We start from the raw sequence: 19,732 nt of genomic DNA, 5'->3' as shown, positions 1-19,732 counted from the left end.
ATGGGGCATGGCGTGAATCCTCGGCCTTCAGCACCCACGGGAGAGGAGATTGCTAGCTAGGCTCCCTTGGACGCGGCAGGGGGAGCAATAAATGCAGCTTTAGCTTCTCCCTGCCGCCGAGAGCAGCCCGTGTGTCTCTGCTCTGAAGCGGGCCCTGGGAGCAGCAGGCTCCGACCCGCGGCTGCGGAGCGCAGGGGCTGCTGGCGGAGCTTTGCGTTTACAGACTCAGGTCGGACACCGCGCTGGAGGGTTGGTCACTGTCGCTGAGCCTGCAGATTGCCAACCCTGTCAAGCCCGGGCGGATTCTCTCTCGCCGTCCATCCCTGTCGCATTCCCCTGCCTCTTCCGGACACAGCCCTTCTGATTCCCCCTCCCTGACTCATACTTTCAGCCTCCCACACCGAGTGAGGGGATGTTGCCAAGGTCCAAAGTATATCTGGTGTAGCTAGAGACAGAGAGAGAGATGACAAATTCATGGAGGACAGGGCCATCAATAGCTATTAGCCAAGATGGTCAGGGTGACAACTGCATGCTCCAGGTGTCCCTAAATCTCCAACTCCCAGAAGCAGGGACTGGATGACAAGGGATGGGCATGGATCACTCAATAATTTTCCTGTTTTGGTCATTACCTCTGAAGCACCTGGCACTGGCCACTGTCAGAAGACTGGGCTAGATGGACCATTGGTCTGACCCAGTATGGCCGTTCTTATGTTCTTGAGTCACTGGGTGGGAAAGAGGACAGGTGGAGGGACAGGAACCTAAAACATTAACATCTGCCCTCCAAAGAGTGAAAAGTGAATCCACCATGAAGGGACGCATTTGAGGATGGAGCTCTGTAAGACAATAACAGGAACTACCCCCCTGCCGCACCCCTTAGTTTGTATGGGCCCTTGGTGGGCATTGCTCAGCTAGATCCAAAGCCTGGGGTAAATTTTGGCTCCCAGAAGAAGTTACAGCAATTCCACAGGAACAAAGGCTCGGAAAGTGTCCCATGTAGAGACAGATTCCCTTCCCCTTCAGTACTTCTCCATCCATCACAGTCTTGTCCATGAGTTAAGAGACAAGACCAAACCAGGGTGGGGAATCAGAGTGAATGAAAGGGAAGCAAGGGCCGCAGGTGAAGGAAAAGGGGGTCAAGGGATGAATAGAGGACACAGGGAGGGTGGGGGTTACTGGGGAGAAGGAGCCAAAATGGATAATGGAGAAGGGGTAGAAACAGAGAAAGGCCCTCTCTCCACCCTTTCAATTACAATGATCTTGGTAACTTTGCCCACTCTTTGGTTTTGGTGGTAAAACAGTGGTGGCCTGTGTGGGTGTGATGGTAGGTGTCTCTGATGTCTATGGTGTGTGTGGTGCTGGGTGTCTGCTGCCAATATTGGTGTAGATGTTTCTGGTAGTTATGGTATGGGTGGTGGTGGGTGTCTGTGGTAGAGAGGGTGTGTTTATGTGTGGTGGTGTGCATGTGTGTCTAGCGGTGTGTGTGGGGTGGTGGCTGGTGAGGACATAGTTTGTGATGTGTCCACCATTTAAAAACTTAACTTCTAATACAGATATTTGAACCCGTCCCTTCTGTACCTCGTTCCTGGTTCAATGGGAAGTATATTCTCACGAGGGAGCACACTCAGATACAAACTGAAAACTCTAGAATGGCAAGAAAAGTGATGTAGGTGTTGCACAAATTTACAGATCTATAAATCTGAGGTCTCTCTTGCACAGGACTGGGCTTCACAGTGTCATGAGTTTTATGATAATTCATCATTATTGTCTATTACTGAGGTCAGGTCTACGCTACAGTACACTTACATTAGCATAGTTGCACTAATGCAGCTGTGTGGCTGGAGCATGTCTGGTGAAGACGCTCTATGCCGAGGGGAGAGCGCGCTCCTGTTGGCATAATTACTCCACCTCTCACAGAGGTGGAAACTATGTTGGTGGGAGAGCATTTCCTCCTGACATAGCACTGGTGTGGTCAGCGCTTAGGGTGCTGTAACTTGCATTGCTCAGGGTGTGTGTGTCTTTTTCACACCCCGGAGCTAGGTAAGTTAGATCGACTTAAGAGGGAGTGTGGATTTGCCCTTTGTCAGTGACAAGCTGCTACACCGGGTGACATTATTGCTGCTGCCTCTTTTCTCCTAGGCTCAGGCACAGTTCTTCTGAATTTATTTTTTTATTAAATGTCTTCTGTAATTTCCAATAATTTGAGGAAATATGTTTTTGATACTGGGGTAGAAATCAAGCCATTTCAATCTCTTCTGTAGCATGTTGGTGTAAAGTCATTCTTCTCCGAGTTTGTACTGTGCTTTTATCCCATTTGTAACCTGTAGGCTTCAATTCTGTTTTGCAGCCTGGTTCCTTTATGCTGTTCCCGTGGCATAAAGAAGCTGGAAACCAGAAGAATTTCCTCACTGGGGAATATCCGCAGTGGTGGCACAGAGCATGTCAGAGGGCCTGGCTACACTGGAAACTTCAAAGCGCTGTCGTGGGAGTGCTCCCGTGGCAGCGCTTTGAAGTGCGAGTGCGGTCGTGCGCGAGCGCTGGGAGAGAGCTCTCCCAGCGCTTCTGGTAACCCACCTCCACGAGGGGATTAGCTCCGAGCGCTGGGAGCACGGCCCCCAGTGCTCGGAGCCAGTTTACACTAGCGCTTTAAAGCTCTCTGACTTGCTGCGCTCAGGGGGGTGCTTTCTCACACCCTGAGCCAGCAAGTTAGGGCGCTATAAAATGTAATTGTAGCAAGCCCAAAGTCTGGGGAGAGGAGAAGGGATAAGTAGTGGGAGAATGAGGGTCTGGCCAGAGTGCTCCAACAGTTCTGGTCTGTCAGCCAGCAATCAGGGCATAAATTAAAGACGCCCCACGCACTGCTCTAGGTTATGCTGGGGGCTGCCCATAAGCACCAAAATCCAGGAAGTGCATCCGTTATGTGAAAACAGCTTTTCCCCTCACCCCCATAAGACAACACCAAGCACAGTTTGGCCACAGCTTAGAATGGTAGGCCCTAGTTTACGGTTACTTGAGCTATGTCTACACTAGAGAGCTTATATCAGCGCAGCTGTACTGATGCAGCTGTGGTGCTGTAAGATATCTTATATAGCCACTCTGCCCTTGACATAATTAATCCATCCCCAACAAGCAGCGGTAGCTATGTTGGTGGGAGAACCTCCCTCCGACATAGCACTGTGCACACTTATACACTGTGCACACCAGCATAATTTATGTCACTCAGGAGGGTGACATAATTTATGTCACTCACACCTCTAAGCAACATAAGTTTTGCCAACATAAGTGGTAGTGTAGACTTAGCTTTGGTCTATGTTTAGTAAGTCTGCCTTAGTTTTGTATATTTTACAGTGGTAAGGCAGTCTGCTAGCATGCAGATTTTGTTCAGGGATGTGTAGCACTTTAACTGGTTGAGTTATATTTGTTTTTCTAAGTGACTGTGTTTCTTTGAGCATTGTTACAGGTTTTGGTCTAGTCTAGTCTCTGGTCTGGCAAAGAGCAATGTCTGATCACTGAGGTACAGAAATTACCCTTCAGAAATTGGTCCATGCACTGTAATAGAGATTTCATACATTCCTCAGGCTGTATTTCTTAAAGGGGAGGATAAAGAAACGTATAATGTAATGTAAAGAATTTTCTACTGGGAGTATCTTCTGAGAGGAAACCATATTCTGTTCCCACCCCAATCCAGTCATTCTCTCCTGACTGGGCCGTCCCAAGTTATCCAGTTTAGCCCTGTAATTTCTAGAGCTGGTTGAAAAATGATATGTTCCATGAAAAATGTCTGAGTTTTGAGTTGGTTTTCCTTCCTTTCTCCCCTCCTTTCTTTTCAGTGGTGACATGGAAAAAGGAAAGGGAGAGAAAAGGAAAAAGGGGTGAAAGGGAGAGAAAGGGAAAAACCAAAATAATTTTAATATTTAATATTTGTTATAGTAATTGTCAAAATTGGAAAATGTAAGAAAAACAAACATTTTCTGCAATAAAAAAACGACACTTTTTCATCATAAAAATTTAGAAATACACTTTTTAACCAGCTCTCATTATCTTTTTTGCCTCACTCTTCCATCAAGTTCAGGTCTGCCTCTCCTTCCTTTCCAGGCAATCCCCTTGAAAAGAGTTGCTGGGATTGGCTCACCTTTGAGTCCAGAAAGGAGAGTCTAAAGCTCAAGTTAGCATTTTCACAATTGATGCCTGCAGCCTGTCTTATCACATCCCAATATCCCCCTGGTTTATTCCCACCGCTTTGATTGTGCCATGGACACTGGAGGGCAGTAGAGTCCACAGAGAAGATTCTGGAGCACTCCATTTGCTAATGTTACTCAGAAGACAGACCTTAAACACTTGGGGAAGCAGAGAGAACCTGGGAACAGAACATAGAGCAAATACTGCATAGACAATCACAGTTCTTAGGTGGCCTTGGCATGCAGATGGAGAATGGGAGATATAAAAACAGGAGGCTTCAAATGCTGTGGGATTTATTGCATTAGTCCAAATAACATTTTCTGTAACCTCTGTTCATGTTTGCTCACTTTTAATGAAAATAACTTATTAAACATGTGACATGACTCCATGTCTGTGTGGAACAGGAGTAAATTTGGGTCTGAAATGAGGGATAGCCATTGTAATGAAGGGCACTTGAAAGGGATGATATCAATGCACCTACATGTGTTCAGATACCACTGTGCCGCACCTTACAAAAACCTTGATAGAAAGATCTACATATTTGCTTTGTACTAGAGATAACTCTGGTCTAAACCTGATCGCAACTTCATGACTGATTTTGGGTGTACCAAAACTGTAGGTCCAAGCACCCCCAAACTTCAATTGGTTTGAAATCCAGATTTGAATTTTGCAATTTAGGTTTATGTCTACTTTATACTTTCAGGACATGGTTCTTAAATATACATCAGGTAGGTGTGCCCAGGGCACTGGTGCTGTCGGACTCCTCAGCTGAACATGCTGTAAAGCCTGGTCTACAGATTTTGTACCAGTATAATTATGTTAGTTAGAGGTGTGATTTTTTTTTTTTTTTACGGATATAGTTATACAGTAAAAGCTGTTTTATCCAGCATGTTGGGGGAATAGGGGGTGTGGGTAAGTGAAAAATGCTGGTTAACTAAGAGGGAGTGAATTTGCATGTGGGAGGGGGTGTGGGGCTGGGATGCGGGAGAGGCTGTGGTGTGTGGGTTCTAGGAGGGGGCTCGGGGCTGCGGGTTGGGGCGCGGGATCCCAGATCCAAGGGGCACTCACCTCGGGCAGCTCCCCGCAAGCGCTGACCTGTCCCAGCCGCTCCTAGGGGTTGGCCGCAGTTCCCAGCCAATGGGAGCTGTGGAGCTAGTTCTCAGGGCAGGACAGGGACAGCATGCAGGGCCGCCTGCTGTGCCTCCTCCTAGGAGCAGCCAGGACAGGTCTCTGCTTGTGGGGAGCCGCCCGAGGTGAGTGCCCCCTGGATCCGGCACTGTGTGCCCCAACCCCGCTGCCCCGAGCCCCCTCCCGCACCCAAACTCCTTTCCAGAGCCCGCGCTCCACACTCCCTCCTGCACCCCAATCCACTGCTGATCTCGCACCAGCTGGACTATAAACTGGAATTTCAATGAAGATCAGAAATGCCAGTTTATAGAGCTTTCTGGTTGGTGAAATGCTGGAAGAAACAGCTTTCACTGTACCTGGTAAAACCCCTAGTGTGGATATAATTATAACTGATATAAAAGTGCCTTATATCAGCGTAGCTTATTCCCCTCTCTGTATAGGAATGAACTATACCTGTATATTAGAGAGACGAGGTGTGTGAGGTAATATGTTTTAGTGGACCAACAAGTGTTGGCGCTTACACAGAGCTCTTCTTCAATTCTGTGTAAGCTTGAAAACTTGTCTCTTTCACCAACAGAAGTTGGTCGTATACAAGATATTACCTCACCCACCTTGTCTCTCTAATATTCTGAGACCGACACGGCTACTGTATATTGCAGTGTTGTTGTAGCCATGCTGGTCCCAGGTTATTAGAGAGACCTGAAGAAGAGCTCTGTGTAGCTCAAAAGCGTGTCTCTTTCACCAACAGAAGTTGGTCCAATAAAAGATATTACCTCGCCCACTTTCTCTCACTCCACTTGTATAAGCATTTTTATACTAGTGTAACTGCGTCCACACTAACAGGGGTTGTACCACTTTAACTATACCAGTATGGATAAGGCTTAACTCAGATACATTACAGCGTGGATGCTGCACACAGCACACGTTCATTGTGGCATAAATATGCTGCAGCACGGCTGCTATACATTCATACAAATACTTATCTGATGGAGGGTGGACCTCTTTCACAGGTTATTTAGTAGCTATTCCTCCTCTCCTTCTGAAACAAGGAAATCAATGCAATAACAGCAGTTGACATGCTATGTTGAACTAAGTAGAAAAACAAAAGCCAGACATAATAGCACATCTCACTTTGCCATAAGAAAAAGTGATTTTGTGAATCATTCCTACTCTCCCATAGTCCCCCAGAAAATGTCACAGATGACTGTACCACTGAGTTTCATGGGAGTTCTCTTTATATGGTATGTCCTCTCCTTGTTTGCATTTCACTAGAAAATTTCCCCAACAAACCACTCTATGCGAGGGTGGTACCCCTCACAGTGCTGCCTTTGTCTTGGATCGTTAACCACTAAACTGGTGATAAGTTGCTACTCTGTAAACTGGTGATAAGTTGCTAATAATGACAGTTTCTCAGGATGTGCAAATTGGAAAAAGAGGACACCCAAAGCACCAGCTCAGTCCTGCGGAGGAGGCCTGACGCATGATTTACAATGTATTCTTAAAATATCCATTTTTGGTGATACTCTCAGGGTATATCTCACTATAAGAACTACAATCGTAGTGCTATAGTGTAGACACTTGCTATAGTGATGGAAGGGGTTTTCCCATCGCTGTAGTAACTCCACCTCCTTAAGAGACTGTAGTTAGGTCAATGAAATAATTTTTCCATCCACCTAGTGGTGTCTACACTAGTTCTTAGGTGGACTTAGCTAAGGCTGCGTCTACATTGCACTTTTGTCATTAAAACTTTTGTCAGTCAGGGGTGTGAAAAAAACACACCCCATACCAACAAAAGTTTTGATAAGAAAAAGTCCCGGTGTGGACAGCACTTTGTCAGTGGGAGATGCTCTCCCGTTGACAAAGCTACTGCCTTTCCTTAGAGGTGGTTTTATTTTGCTGGCAGGAGAGAGCAGTGTAGACATAGCCTATGTCTCTCGGCGTGAATTTTTCACATCCCTGAGCAATGTAGATAGGGTGAACTAAGTTTTAGGTGTAGACCAGACCTAATTCAGCTGAGAAAATTAGTGGGCAGTTTGATATTGGGATTTGGTACTAGTACTTTGGATCTGTAACTCTTCATACTTAGGTTGCTGGTTCAAATGAAGCTCAGGTAATCATTCTCTGTATCACCTGAAGGCTGTTTGGTGACATACATGCAAGACTAGGAGTGTCTCAGTTCAGTTCCTTATTTTTATATTGAGTGCTGACATTCTTGTCCATGCAGTACAATACACAAATGGAGCTGTGATCCATGCCCCAAGGCATTACAATCTAAACTGGACAGACAATACAGTTAAGATATATAATTTGAGCAGAGGAAGGTGGAAACCTCAAAGCAGGGAAGTTCCTAGAGGACAGGTATTCCTCACTTCCTCCGTTCCATTGACACTAAACAAGAAAGTTATCGACCAGTTAATATAGGCCTTGTCTATATGGGAAAGTTTTAACAATAATACTGGTATGGTTATAGTTAGACTGGCATAGTTCCTTGTGTGATGGATCCATGTGGGGGGAAGCTTGGGCTGTTGCTGTCTCTTCTGTAAATAGAGGACTTTCACTTCCACGGTGCTTAACTGGGCAAGCACTATTGGAATACAAATAATAAATAATAAAATTAATAATAACCTTTCACTGACAGCTTCTCCAGAAATACACCTCCTTTCAAAATGAGAGTATTAAATGTTTTATTTTTCACTGTGTATATCATTACCAGGAAACAACCTCAGGCCATAAAAGAGATCCCAGTCCCAGCCCAGGTATGTCAGAGAGCCAAGTTTGCTATTGGTACTGACTACACTAAAACTATTATAGTCAGAGTCTTGTGGATGGACTCCTTAAATACAAGCAAAGTGAGGAATGCAAACCTATGTTATGAACAGCTCCTATTTGAATTACCCTTCCTGTCCATCTCCTATCTGCCAGTGCAGAATTGTTCCTTACAATACATTATCCCATCCTTTTCTCAACCTAATTTTCAATGTCGTGTGCTATTGGGCTCACACCACTTTCCATTGCTGTACAGTTTATTCGGACTCCCCATGAGGTTGTTGTATTTATCAAAGGAGGTTTGTCTTCTGTTAATCTTCTCCTCCTCCTGCTCTCCCAGGTAGTCGAGAGACCGCCTTCACCTATGCCGTTAGTGCTGCAGGGGTGGTGAACGCCATCAGCCGTGCATGCCGCGAAGGAGAGCTTTCCACCTGTGGCTGCAGCCGGACAGCCCGTCCCAAGGACTTGCCCCGAGACTGGCTATGGGGTGGCTGTGGGGATAATGTGGAGTATGGCTACCGTTTCGCCAAGGAGTTTGTGGATGCCAGGGAGAGGGAGAAGAACTACGCGAAGGGGTCGGAGGAGCAGGCTCGCACACTCATGAATTTGCAGAACAACGAGGCTGGTCGTAGGGTAAGCTGGATGCTGGCCCTTTCCTTTTGGTTGGAGCAGAGGCAAATCAAGAACTCATTGTGTGTTTGGGTGTCAAGTCATTCATGGGTGGTGATGAGGAACAGTATTAGTCAGTCAACTGTGGGCCAGAGGATAAACCAGTAACTCCCTTGGTATGGTGCAGGGTCCTAGTTTCACCATTTCTTTGTGAATCCTACAGTCAAGATCAGTTTGGCACTTACAGTAGAACTTCAGAGTTATAGATGCCTTGCCTCGGGAATGGAGGTTGTCCGTAACTCTGAACAAGACGTTGCGGACTTCAGCCATGGGGGAGATGGGGCTGCAGCCGGAGGGTTGGATGGAGGGGTGAGGGTGTCAGGGTTCAGGGCTGGGGGGAGTGGGAGGTTGGGGCTTCTGACCCTAGGGGCTGCCAGGGCTCCCAGCAGGGGGCTCAGGGCTTCTGCTCCCTGGGAGTACCAGGGCTCAGGGCTTTAGACCTGGGGGAAGGGCTGGGGCCTGGGGCTTCAGCCCTGAGGCTCTGTTCCAGCTTCAGCCCTGTGGGGGGCACTGGGGATCAGGGCTTCAGCCCACAAGTCTGCTCCTGATTACTGCCGGGGGGCACTTGCGGCTTCATGCCTGGCTTCAGCCTTGTGGGGGTGTGTGTGTGCCGGGGTTTGGGGCATCAGCCCCACAACTTTGCTCCCAGTTTCAGCCAGGGGAGGCAGGTGTGCCACCAGGGCTCAGGGCTTTAGCTATGGGGAAAGCGCTGGGGCTGAAACGGCACTCCCCACATAGCTAAAGCCCCAAGCCCTCCCCCCTGCCCCGCCACTGAAACTAGGAGCGGAGCCCAATTAGGACTGAAGACCCAATCCCCAACATTCCCTGTGGGGCTGAAGCTGGGAATGGAGCCATGGGGCTGAAGCCCTGAGCCCCAGCACTCCCCCCGGCCTAAAGCCCTGAGCCCCAGAAGCCCCAAGCCCCCGCTCTGGAGCCCTGACCCCCACGACACTGCAGCTGCTGCGCCAACCCCCCAACGGCTGAAGCACTGAGACAGTACAGTATTTGCTTTTTTTCTGTCTGCTCTGCTGCCTGATTGAGGACTTCTGGTTTCACAGGGTGTCCAGTAGAGAGGTAAGTCCGTAACCCTGGTGTTCGTATCTTTGAGGTTCTACTGGAGTTTTCTCTGGCCAGTAAGTGAATTAGGGCCAGTGAGGATCTCCAAAGGTGTGTCCAAAGCCTTTTGTGTGCTGGATGCCATGGACTCAGCCCTGTTAAATCAATTTTGTATTGCCCTGGCACATTTGGGGATTTGAGCCTCAGTCAGTTTTTCTTCCCAACACACAATCTTACTGGGGTTGCCAAAGTGGGACCTTGTTGGCAGGCGGGGGTGGGGAGGGGCATTCCTGTGACACACTGAATTTTCTTTCACCTGTGTCATTCATAGATTCATAGAGTTTCAGGCCAGAAGGGACATTTAGATCATCCAGTCTGTCAGAGCATTACATTTCACCCAGTTATCCCTGTACTAAGCCCAATAACCTTTGGCTGACTGAAACATAACTTGTGTTTGGCTAATGCACGTCTTCCAGAAAGGCATCCAATCTTGATCTGGAGACATCAGAAGATTGAGAATCCACCACTTCCCTTGGTAATTTGTTCCAATGGTTAATAACCCTCACTGTTAAAATTTTGTGCTTTATTTCTAATTTGAGTTGACTGGCACTAATTGTATTCCTATTCTTTAATTCTCTATCAATGGAATTCTGTATCGATTTTTCCATTATTTTGCCTGGGACTAATGTCCAGCTAATTTACCTTATAGTTACCCAGGTCATCCCACTTGCCCTTTTTGAATATTGGCATAACATTAGCTCTCTTCCAGTTTTCTGAAATTTCCCCAGTATTCCAAAGTTATTGAAAATGAACATCAGTGGGCCACAATTTGAGGACTTCAATAGCTCAGACATAGGTGAGGTTTTTCATGGGCGTGGGTGGGTGAGATTCTGTGGCCTGCATTGTCCAGGAGGTCGGACTAGATGATCATAATGGTCCCTTCTGACCTTAGTGTCTATGAACAGAGATTTCCTCAGCCAGCTTTAGGATTTTTGGGTGCAAGTTATTCAGGCTTGTTGATTTAAAAATGCTTAGTAGATGTTGTTCAGTATCCTCCTCAGTTACTAATGGATTAGAAGATACTTACCTATCCTGTGATATGTGTAAATCATCCTGCTTCTTTCCAAATACATACCAGAAATATTTATTAAACACTTCTGCCTTTTCATCATTATTAATAATTTTACTCTCTCTAGTTAGTAACAGGTCTATATCATTATGAGGATTTCTTTTGTTCCTGATATATTAAAAAAACTCATTATTGTCCTTAGCTGTGCCAGACATGGATTTTTCCTTGATGTCTTAAGCTTCCCTTATCAATATTCTGCACTTCATAACTTCTAATTTATGTTGATTGCCATCTATTTCTCCCCTTTTCCATTTGTTATATATTGCTTTTTTATTTCTAATTGCTGCTTTCACTTTGCCACTGAACTTGGACAGTCTTTTAGCCAGAGTTGTTCTCTTTCTTGATTGTGGAATCATGATGTGTCATAAGCACAGATGTTAGCGTACTGCTATGGGCTTTTGCATTCCTGATCACTCCTTTTGGAAAACCAATTCCGAGGTAAAATTACAGTTGGTGAAAGGCAGCAGACTGACAGCTCTGGCACCTAACATTTCTTTATTCTTTGAAGAGCTGAGGAGCTTGGATTATAACTGCCCTTTCTTTGGAGAGGCTGCTGCAGTTTTTTCATTAAACAACCATGTAAATGTTTAATTATTCTCACTAGTATTAGGATCAAACATAGCAAATAGCAGCCAGTAGACTAGGGGTTCATCTAGACTACAATAATGCTATGTGAGGGGATCAAATGAGTAGACGTTTGTCTACAACATGGTTAAAATCCAGTTCTGTCTTGTCGTGTGAACAGGAATCTAACTGTGTCACAACCTCAAACAGTGCTATAGCTTTGTACAGAGCTGGGTTGTATCATGGTTCAGGGACTTGGCTTAAAACAGTCAGGTCTTGTCTTCAGTACTAGACACAATCACATTTTAACTGTGTTTGGGTTGCTGTTTTGTACATGTTTATGGTTATGGCTGAATTTGTAGATAGTACTTTAAGGGTTAGGAGATTTCATGGTCTGCAGCTAGCGGCTAGCCTGAACAAAGGCTTTACCCAGGGATATATTGCATTCTTCAAAAGTTGGAGTCTTTAAACCAAGACTAGGTGTCTTCCTAAAAGCTATACTGAAGATCAGCTACCTATTATTGGACCTGATATGGGAATCACTGGGTGAAATTCTATGGCCTGTGTTATGCAGGAGGTCAGACTAGATCATCCCTTCTGGTCTTAAATATAGAAAAGAGCATGATCTTACATCTCACTCTAATGCTATGACTACACACTAGCACTTTTATTGGTAAAACTTTGACGGTCAGGGGTTTGTCGGTCAGGGGTGTGAAAAAAACACCCTCCTGACCGACATAAGTTTCACATACAAAAGTGCTGGTATGGATAGTGCTATATTGCTGGGAGACACTCTCCCGCCGACATAGCTACGGCTGCTCAGGGCGTGGGGTGGTTTAATTATGCAGTGGGAGAGCTCTCTCCTGTCAGCATAGAGTGGCTACACAGGAGACCTTACAGCAGTGCAGCTGCAGTGGTACAACTTTGCCACTGTGAAGTCTGTAGTGTAGACATAGCCTAAAAGCGACTGTGTTTGAGCTAAGAGATATATTTGGCTGGGCTGAATTCTAGTGATGAGGGGTTGCCACTAATTCCCATGAGTTTCTTCCTTGGAACAAGCATCTGACATGTTTCTTCCAAATGGAGGTGGTGTGGGAAGAGGTGAGATAACTAGGTGAAAAATTAAAACAAAAGTGTAGCCTCTAGGGACTGCTGTTGAATGTGGAGTCTGTCTCCAGGACAATGATCCATTAATATACTGCTCACTACAGTGAGTGACTGAAAGCTGCAGGTAAGCAGCCTAGAGGAGAATGACACAATCAGACCCAATGAGGCAGAAAGTGTCTCTCTCTCTCTCTCTCTCTCTCTCTCTCTCTCTCTCACATGCACACACACAGAGGTTTCTCCTTTCAAGGCTGGGAACTCCATTTCTAGCTGATGAAGCTGAACATGAACAATTAGAGAGCAAGAAGAATAGCTTCCTGTGCTTGAGCCTGGTGTACTGCCAATGCACAGAGTGGCGGTCCATGAAGTCCAGTCCATAGAGTCCAGCATGCCTCCCTACACCTGTGACTTACTCACACAGCGGTAAATCTCTATATTGTGCTAAGTTTTCACGTTAAGGGTTTTGTGCTTGGGAATATGAAGCAATATGGGATCATGGCATTCCATATATTTGTAAATAGAGACAGAAAGGAAGGGAAAGCTAACATGAGAGGGTCAGAAGGGTAGGGATCATATGAAAAAACACAGCATGGCTCACCTGGCCATATGCAGTACCCTTCTCTGAGGGACCAGTGGTCACTGGCAAGTGGCCTTCAAGTTCTACCCCCATTCTGATTTTCAGGTGAGAGTGTGATTTCTGTCTTCTGGTTTCTAGACAGAGTTTGAATTGAGGGGAGAAATTTTTTCCCTCTGGTTTCTGGGCTGAGTTTTGCCATATCATCCCATCTTGGTTCAGAGATAGAGTTCTTGTGCGAGAGAGTTCTCTCTAATGCTGGTTTGTGTGTGGAGCTCTGATGGTGGAGGGGGAATTTTCCCCTAGCCAGGTTAATGGGGAGGAGCTGGGGGGTCGGGGTGGGGATATGAAGAGAACAATGTTCTTTTCTGTTTCAGACATAGTCTTGACCCCATCACCTCTCCACTCCACTCTGGAGTTTCTGAGGTACTGGCTCCTGGCTTTATTGCCCTCGTTTGTTTGTCTTTGACTGTTATCTCAACATGTCCTTTCCTTCCATCAGTCTTTTTCTCCACTTGATCTCCATTTCCCTCTCTTATTCCCCTCATTTCTTATCTATCTCCCTGTCTCTCAGACTTTGGCAGTCTGTCCTTCCACACTGTTTACCCAGTCAACATACAGCAGGCCTCAATCATCATTCACTCCATCCAGTGCCAGGTGAGGCTCGGAGGGGGCCATCTAATTAACCACATAGGAATTCTCCATTAATTCTCTTCCCATCCCCCTTCTTATGAGAGAGGAATCAGAAAGGAACTTGGGCTTGTGGAATGGGGGCTTTATACCTTTCCATTAAATGTACTTTCAGACTGATTCTGTGGCAGGGCCATTGATCAGACCCAGTCTTTACAGCTTCATGTGGGGTCTGTTATTCTTCACCTTGATCCTAGCTTAGCCAGTAAAGAACCTACAATTCCTCCCACCCTCTCTCCATCCCAGCAGCTAAGGGACAGAGAAAGGGAGAGTAATTTTGCGATAAATGCAGTGGTGACTCCCACAGTTAATAAATGGGGGACTGTGTATCTAAGCAAAGTGGGACCAGGCTTACTTCTCCTTAGGGGCTTGTGAGTACTGGTAGCATACACATTCCACAGCATAATCATTACCCAGATGTTTTGAGAATCGGCCATTTAAACCCAAGTCAGAGTAAACGCTGAAGGTCCCATGACATTAACTGAGGGGGATCAAGTTGCAATGTTTTCCTAAAGGAACAAAGCCAAGGATTAGGAAGAAACAAACTACTTTATAAAAACATATGCAAGGGCAACAGAGGCATGAGTAGTTTGGGATTTGACCCAACAATAACCAAGAAGTGCTAACACAAATGTATAACAAGCAGGCAGGCAAGACAGTTAGGATATAGGAAATGTCTGGTGCTCTGAAAATTCAAGTGTAGTTCAGTCTTGTACAGTACAGGGATTTTTAGGTAGCAATGTGGTTGGTGTTGCACAGTTATAGTCCAATCCAAGGCAAGTCCAGAGGTTTCAGATCTGTAGCTGTTACGTTACACTATGAAGGGCAATTACCAGTAAATCACACACAGAGGAATGGAACTAAAGCCCCACATCTCTGAGGGCTCAGAGCATTGTCTTCTTTGAGAGTTGGACTGGACCCCAAGGGATTTACCACTTGAGCTAAAGCAGAATCTCTACTAGCTGTCAGCCGTATTAGGCCTTAGGTGCCTTTTATACACCTAGTCACTAGTAGTTTTAGCAGCAGTCCTGTGGAATCTCTAAAGTAGTTGAGAGATTGGTTTCACTTATACAGTTCTGTTCAGTGTAACGAACAAACTCAACCTGTTTAGTTTTTTCACCACTGATTTTGAGTTTTTCTGTTCTTGTGGTTTTTTAATGTCTGTCTCTCTCCTTATTAGGATAAGAAGAAACATGACTCTTCTCCCTCACATCATCTCCACACATGCTTTTGAGAGATTAACACACACAGGGCTAAATTTTTCAAAAGCAATAATTAATTGTGGGTGTCCAACTTGAAATACTTTGAGCTGGATTTTCAGAGGTACTGTGCCCATTGATATCTGAAAATCAGGCTCAAAGTTGCTCAAGTTGTGCACTCCGAAAATGAAGCTCTGAAAACTAGTGGTTGTTTTTTAAATGTTTAAATTTTAGGTCAGCCATACCGTGACACTAGATGAGGAAACTGAAGCCTGGTCAACACTTAAAATGTAGATTGATATATCTACATTGCTTAGCGGTATGAAAAATTCATGCTGTAGCTATGCCAACCTTACTCCCAATGAAGAATGTTTCTGTTGACCTAGCTACTACCACTCAGGGAAGTGGATTATCTAATGACAGAAAAACCCCTTCTGTCGCTGTATGCTGCGTCTATACTATGGTTGAGTTTGGCTATGCCACCGTAGTCCCTGTTGTGTAGTCAAGCCCTGAGGGATTATTTTGGTGTAGAGGAATAACTCAGTGGTGCAAAAGTTGCACTTAGATTTGTAAATCCTATGCAGTTATTATTCTCAGTACACAGAATGGTGACACATTGAAGCAACATGAATTGTCCTTGGCGAGCGAATGCCTTGCTTGTACATGCTTGGTGTGAATCAGTTAATTTTTCACACCATTATTACAATCCCAGGTGTTCCTCTTTGACAGAGAGTGACTCCTCCAGAAATTGTATTTAGAGTGAACAAAGCTCTTGAATGGGGATAGAGGGAAAGAGCCTGGGTGCATGGATTTATTTCAAGAAGATATGGATATAATGCTAGAACTATAGCATCATTGACCTGTTTTACCTATAGGAAATTTACAAGTTCTCAGGTGTTTTGTTGCATTGATTGCTATGGGCTTTGAGGGGACGTGGATGTAGTACGTTAGTCCAGAAGACTGGGGAGCATTTCCAATAGCAGGATTGTGTCTGTTCTGGGGAGAGAGAGAACTGGGTGGATGGTCAGGATAAGTACGCAAGGAAGAGGAACTCAGCACAATTATGTCAGTTCCCAGTGCTATAGAGGTTAATGCGGCTCTTGTCTGATTCCATCTGCTCTTTCTGCAGGCTGTGTACAAGCTGGCAGATGTGGCTTGCAAGTGCCATGGCGTTTCAGGTTCCTGCAGCCTCAAGACCTGCTGGTTGCAGCTGGCAGACTTCCGCAAGGTGGGTGACCTGCTGAAGGAGAAGTATGACAGTGCAGCTGCCATGAGGATCAGTCGCAAAGGCAAGCTGGAGCTGGTAAACAACCGCTTCAACTCACCTACGCAGGAGGACCTGGTCTACATTGACCCCAGCCCTGACTATTGCCTGCGCAATGAGACCACTGGCTCACTGGGCACTCAGGGCCGGCTGTGTAACAAGACCTCAGAGGGCATGGATGGCTGTGAGCTGATGTGTTGTGGCCGGGGCTATGACCAATTCAAGAGCATCCAGGTAGAGCGCTGTCACTGCAAGTTCCACTGGTGCTGCTTTGTCAAGTGTAAAAAGTGCACAGAGATCGTCGACCAGTACGTCTGTAAATGAAAGAGCCACCAAAGCAACAAATCTATATTATATAAATCTATATAAATATATTTTATATTTGTATAAATAAATAGATGATAATAATTAAAGAAGCTTATTTAAGAGACATTTTGGTTTTGAAATTTTCCCATTGGACTGGATGGTTTGCCACTCTCTTTATTCAGCTGTGGAGCAAAGGGGGAATTTGCCCTCAGACCCTTCTCCCCCTGGATGTTATAATCAGAGTGAAGGGAGCCAAAGAGTTGCTCAAAAGGAACTCCCCTCATAGCCACTTCGCTCCAGAAGCAGGGGATTGATTCATGGTCAGATGGTCAAGGAGAAAAGTGGGTTCCCTTTGCTATCTGGTGGTTTAAACTCAAAAGTTTATATGATATTGGACATCTGGAGTCACAATCAAACATGGGAGAGTCTTAGTTATTCATGTTCCAGCTCCCCAAACCCTTTGGACAAGCAAAACGAGAGGATTTGGGCCCATTTTCTGCTCCCTATGAAGGAAGTGCTGGTGCTTTGTCAAACAAGAGGGAAAGTCACCCAGGTCTCATGCTGAAAAATATGGATTAAAATACAAGGTACTATATAGAGTGCTTGGAATGAGGACAAAGCAGGGACTCCTGCACAGTGGTGGGGAGACCACCTGTTCCAAGTGAGGGAGGAAGGTGTGATCTTCAATTGGGAAGAACTACTGTATCCTGAGAGTTTAAAAGAAACTAGCGCCTAGCTCTTCTGAACCTCAAGGATCAATGAGAAAAATCTGCCAAAGCCCTATCTAGGCTGGTCTGTCAAGGAGATCCTTTTCCCCTCCGCTGTAATTCACTTTGTCTTTGCGGATTAGGAGCTGCTATCTGTCTCCTAGGCTTATTGGGCTCTTTGGAAAAGAAATATACTCCATGTGTGGAGTGTGTGAGAGAGCCATACATGCATGCAGGGGACTGGATGAACACTGCACCTTAGTCCTTACCATTGTTGCCATTTCTCCCCTTTGGAGTGGACACAAATGGTTACCTTGCCCAGCTCTTTTCAATCCTCCTCACCTCTGTCCCAGATGTACAGTTTCTCTTTACCATTAAATACCCCTCACTGAGGTTTCTTTCTCTCTCTCTTGCTTGTGTATGTGTGTGTTTTGTTTTATTCTGTTTTGTTATTTATTTCAGAATCCAGGGGGCCAAACTCTTCTCTGGTGTAAACCCACTGCAGTCATTGGAGCTGTACCAAGGATGACTGTTTCACCAGAATGTGGGCTAGGTGTTCAAGGAGTGAGGTCCATTCTGCACCCTCTTGTGGTGATAACGGAGAATAATGAAATGGTGCTTGAGCAGAGGCCCATTAGCAAAATCTACTAATCTCTCTTAACTTTATTGCAATTATAACAGAATTCAATTAGTAAAATATGGATGGAACATATGCTGATCCTAGCACAGGACATTTCCTGCCCTTCATGGCATCTGCAGAGTTCATTTGCAGGCATAGAGGAATCAGAGAAGCGAACCTCAAAATGTAAACATTTACTAATATACTTCCCATTTTTTACTGACATTTTAAGTTTTTTATTGACAAATTATTGTTCAAATGAACAAAAAATGCCAATTCATGGACAAGATCCATAGTCCAGAAAACTAGATTTTTGAAACTTTACGACATTTATTTCTGATTAAATATGGCAACTTTTACAGAACCCACTATTTCAACCATCAGAGAATCCTGCAAATGCATATTTCATATTTAAAGTATTGGAAGAGTCCAGAAATCCACAAGAAAGAAAAATTATGCTGAGTGATTAGTTTGCTTATTTTTATGGATGTGTCCACTTTTTATTTTTGTAATCTAATATTTGTTTCTTATTCAACAGTCAATATATTTGTTGGCATTGCAGAGAGCAATTTCTTGGAATACAAAAGGTTGCCTAAATTTATTTTATTATATAAAAGCCAAAGCCAATGGTATAGTAATTCAAAGTAACAGAAATAATTTTCCATGCATGGAAAAATGTGAATACAGTGGCCTGACCCAACTCCAATTAAACCTCAATGGAAACTAGTCTGAGCCCAAGATCAGGTCAAATGTGTAAGCTATACAATCAGGGGATACTATACATTCCCTGTTCAGTAATAAAACTCATTGTACATTGGATATATCTAAAAAAGATGTTTTCCTCCCCCTAAGGTCAGCCCCATGTTCTGTCCCATCCTCACTGCATGAGTGCTGAAAGGTGTTACCTACTTGTATATGACACCCCACAGGCATTGCTAATATATCCAGTAATTCAAAGTCTTTTCACTTGGCTTTTACATTAAAGACCATACATGTAAGGGACTCTTAACACATATTCTAGCATTGCACCACAGTAAATTTTGTGGGTGTAAATAATTGCAAGTGGAAGTGATGACAAGGGAAGAGGGAAATGCCAAGCCTCTCCAACTTTTAAGAGAAAGAAGCAAACAGGGAAGAAGTTGGAGGCTTCGGTTGAAGAGATATGCATGAGGTGCCCCACAATCCCCTTCTCCAACTAGAGTGTGGGAAATTTTCCATGACTATGCCAGAAAGGATATACAGACTTGCCATCCTCCCCTTCAGGCAGGGGTGGCCAACCTGTGGCTCTGGAGCCACATGCGGCTCCTCAGAAGTTAACATGCGGCTCCTTGTATAGGCAGCAACTCCGGGGCTGGAGCTACAGACGCCAACTTTCCAATGTGCCGGGGGGTGCTCACTGCTCAACCCCTGACTCTGCCACAGGCCCTGCCCCCACTCCACCCCTTCCCTGAGCCTGCCATGCCCTCGCTCCTGCCCCTTCCCCCCAGAACTCCCAGCACCCCATGGAACAGCTGATCGGGAGGTGTGGGGAGGGAGGGGGAGGCGCTGATTGGCAGGGCTGCCGGTGGGCGGGAGGCACTGGGAGTGGGGGGGCAGGGGAGCTGATGGGGGGCTGCTGACATAGTACTGTGGCTCTTTGGCAATGTACATTGGTAAATTCTGGCTCCTTCTCCAGCTCAGGCTTGGCCACCCCTGCCCTAAAGTGTCAGGAGAGTAGCAGATGACTGGGTTTCCTCCCTCATGAAGACAACAGCAAGTAGGGGGAGCCTGTTGATGGAGGG

At 45.4% G+C, this 19,732-nt stretch overlaps 1 protein-coding gene across 3 annotated transcripts in view; it reads left to right on the top strand.

Annotated features, from left to right (window-relative positions):
* WNT5B (Wnt family member 5B) overlaps positions 1 to 16,714 on the top strand; it is a 96,086-nt gene extending 79,372 nt beyond the window's left edge. For 2 of the 3 annotated variants that reach the window (XM_084640268.1, XM_084640269.1), the window contains exons 4-5: positions 8,411 to 8,703; positions 16,185 to 16,712. In XM_084640268.1, the coding sequence (XP_084496394.1) occupies positions 8,411 to 8,703; positions 16,185 to 16,643 (752 nt within the window). In that variant the 3' untranslated portion in view covers positions 16,644 to 16,712. Of the gene's footprint in view, positions 1 to 8,410; positions 8,704 to 16,184 lie in introns of all 3 variants that reach the window. The other variant, XM_084640267.1, reaches the window with a different exon arrangement.
* The last annotated feature ends 3,018 nt before the right edge of the window (positions 16,715 to 19,732 follow it).

This window comes from Lepidochelys olivacea (assembly GCF_965140295.1).
Source record: "Lepidochelys olivacea isolate rLepOli2 genome assembly, chromosome: 1".
Lineage (NCBI taxonomy): Eukaryota > Metazoa > Chordata > Testudines > Cheloniidae > Lepidochelys > Lepidochelys olivacea.
Note: the sequence above shows the minus strand (reverse complement) of the source record. Positions and strands in the feature narration are given on the sequence as shown.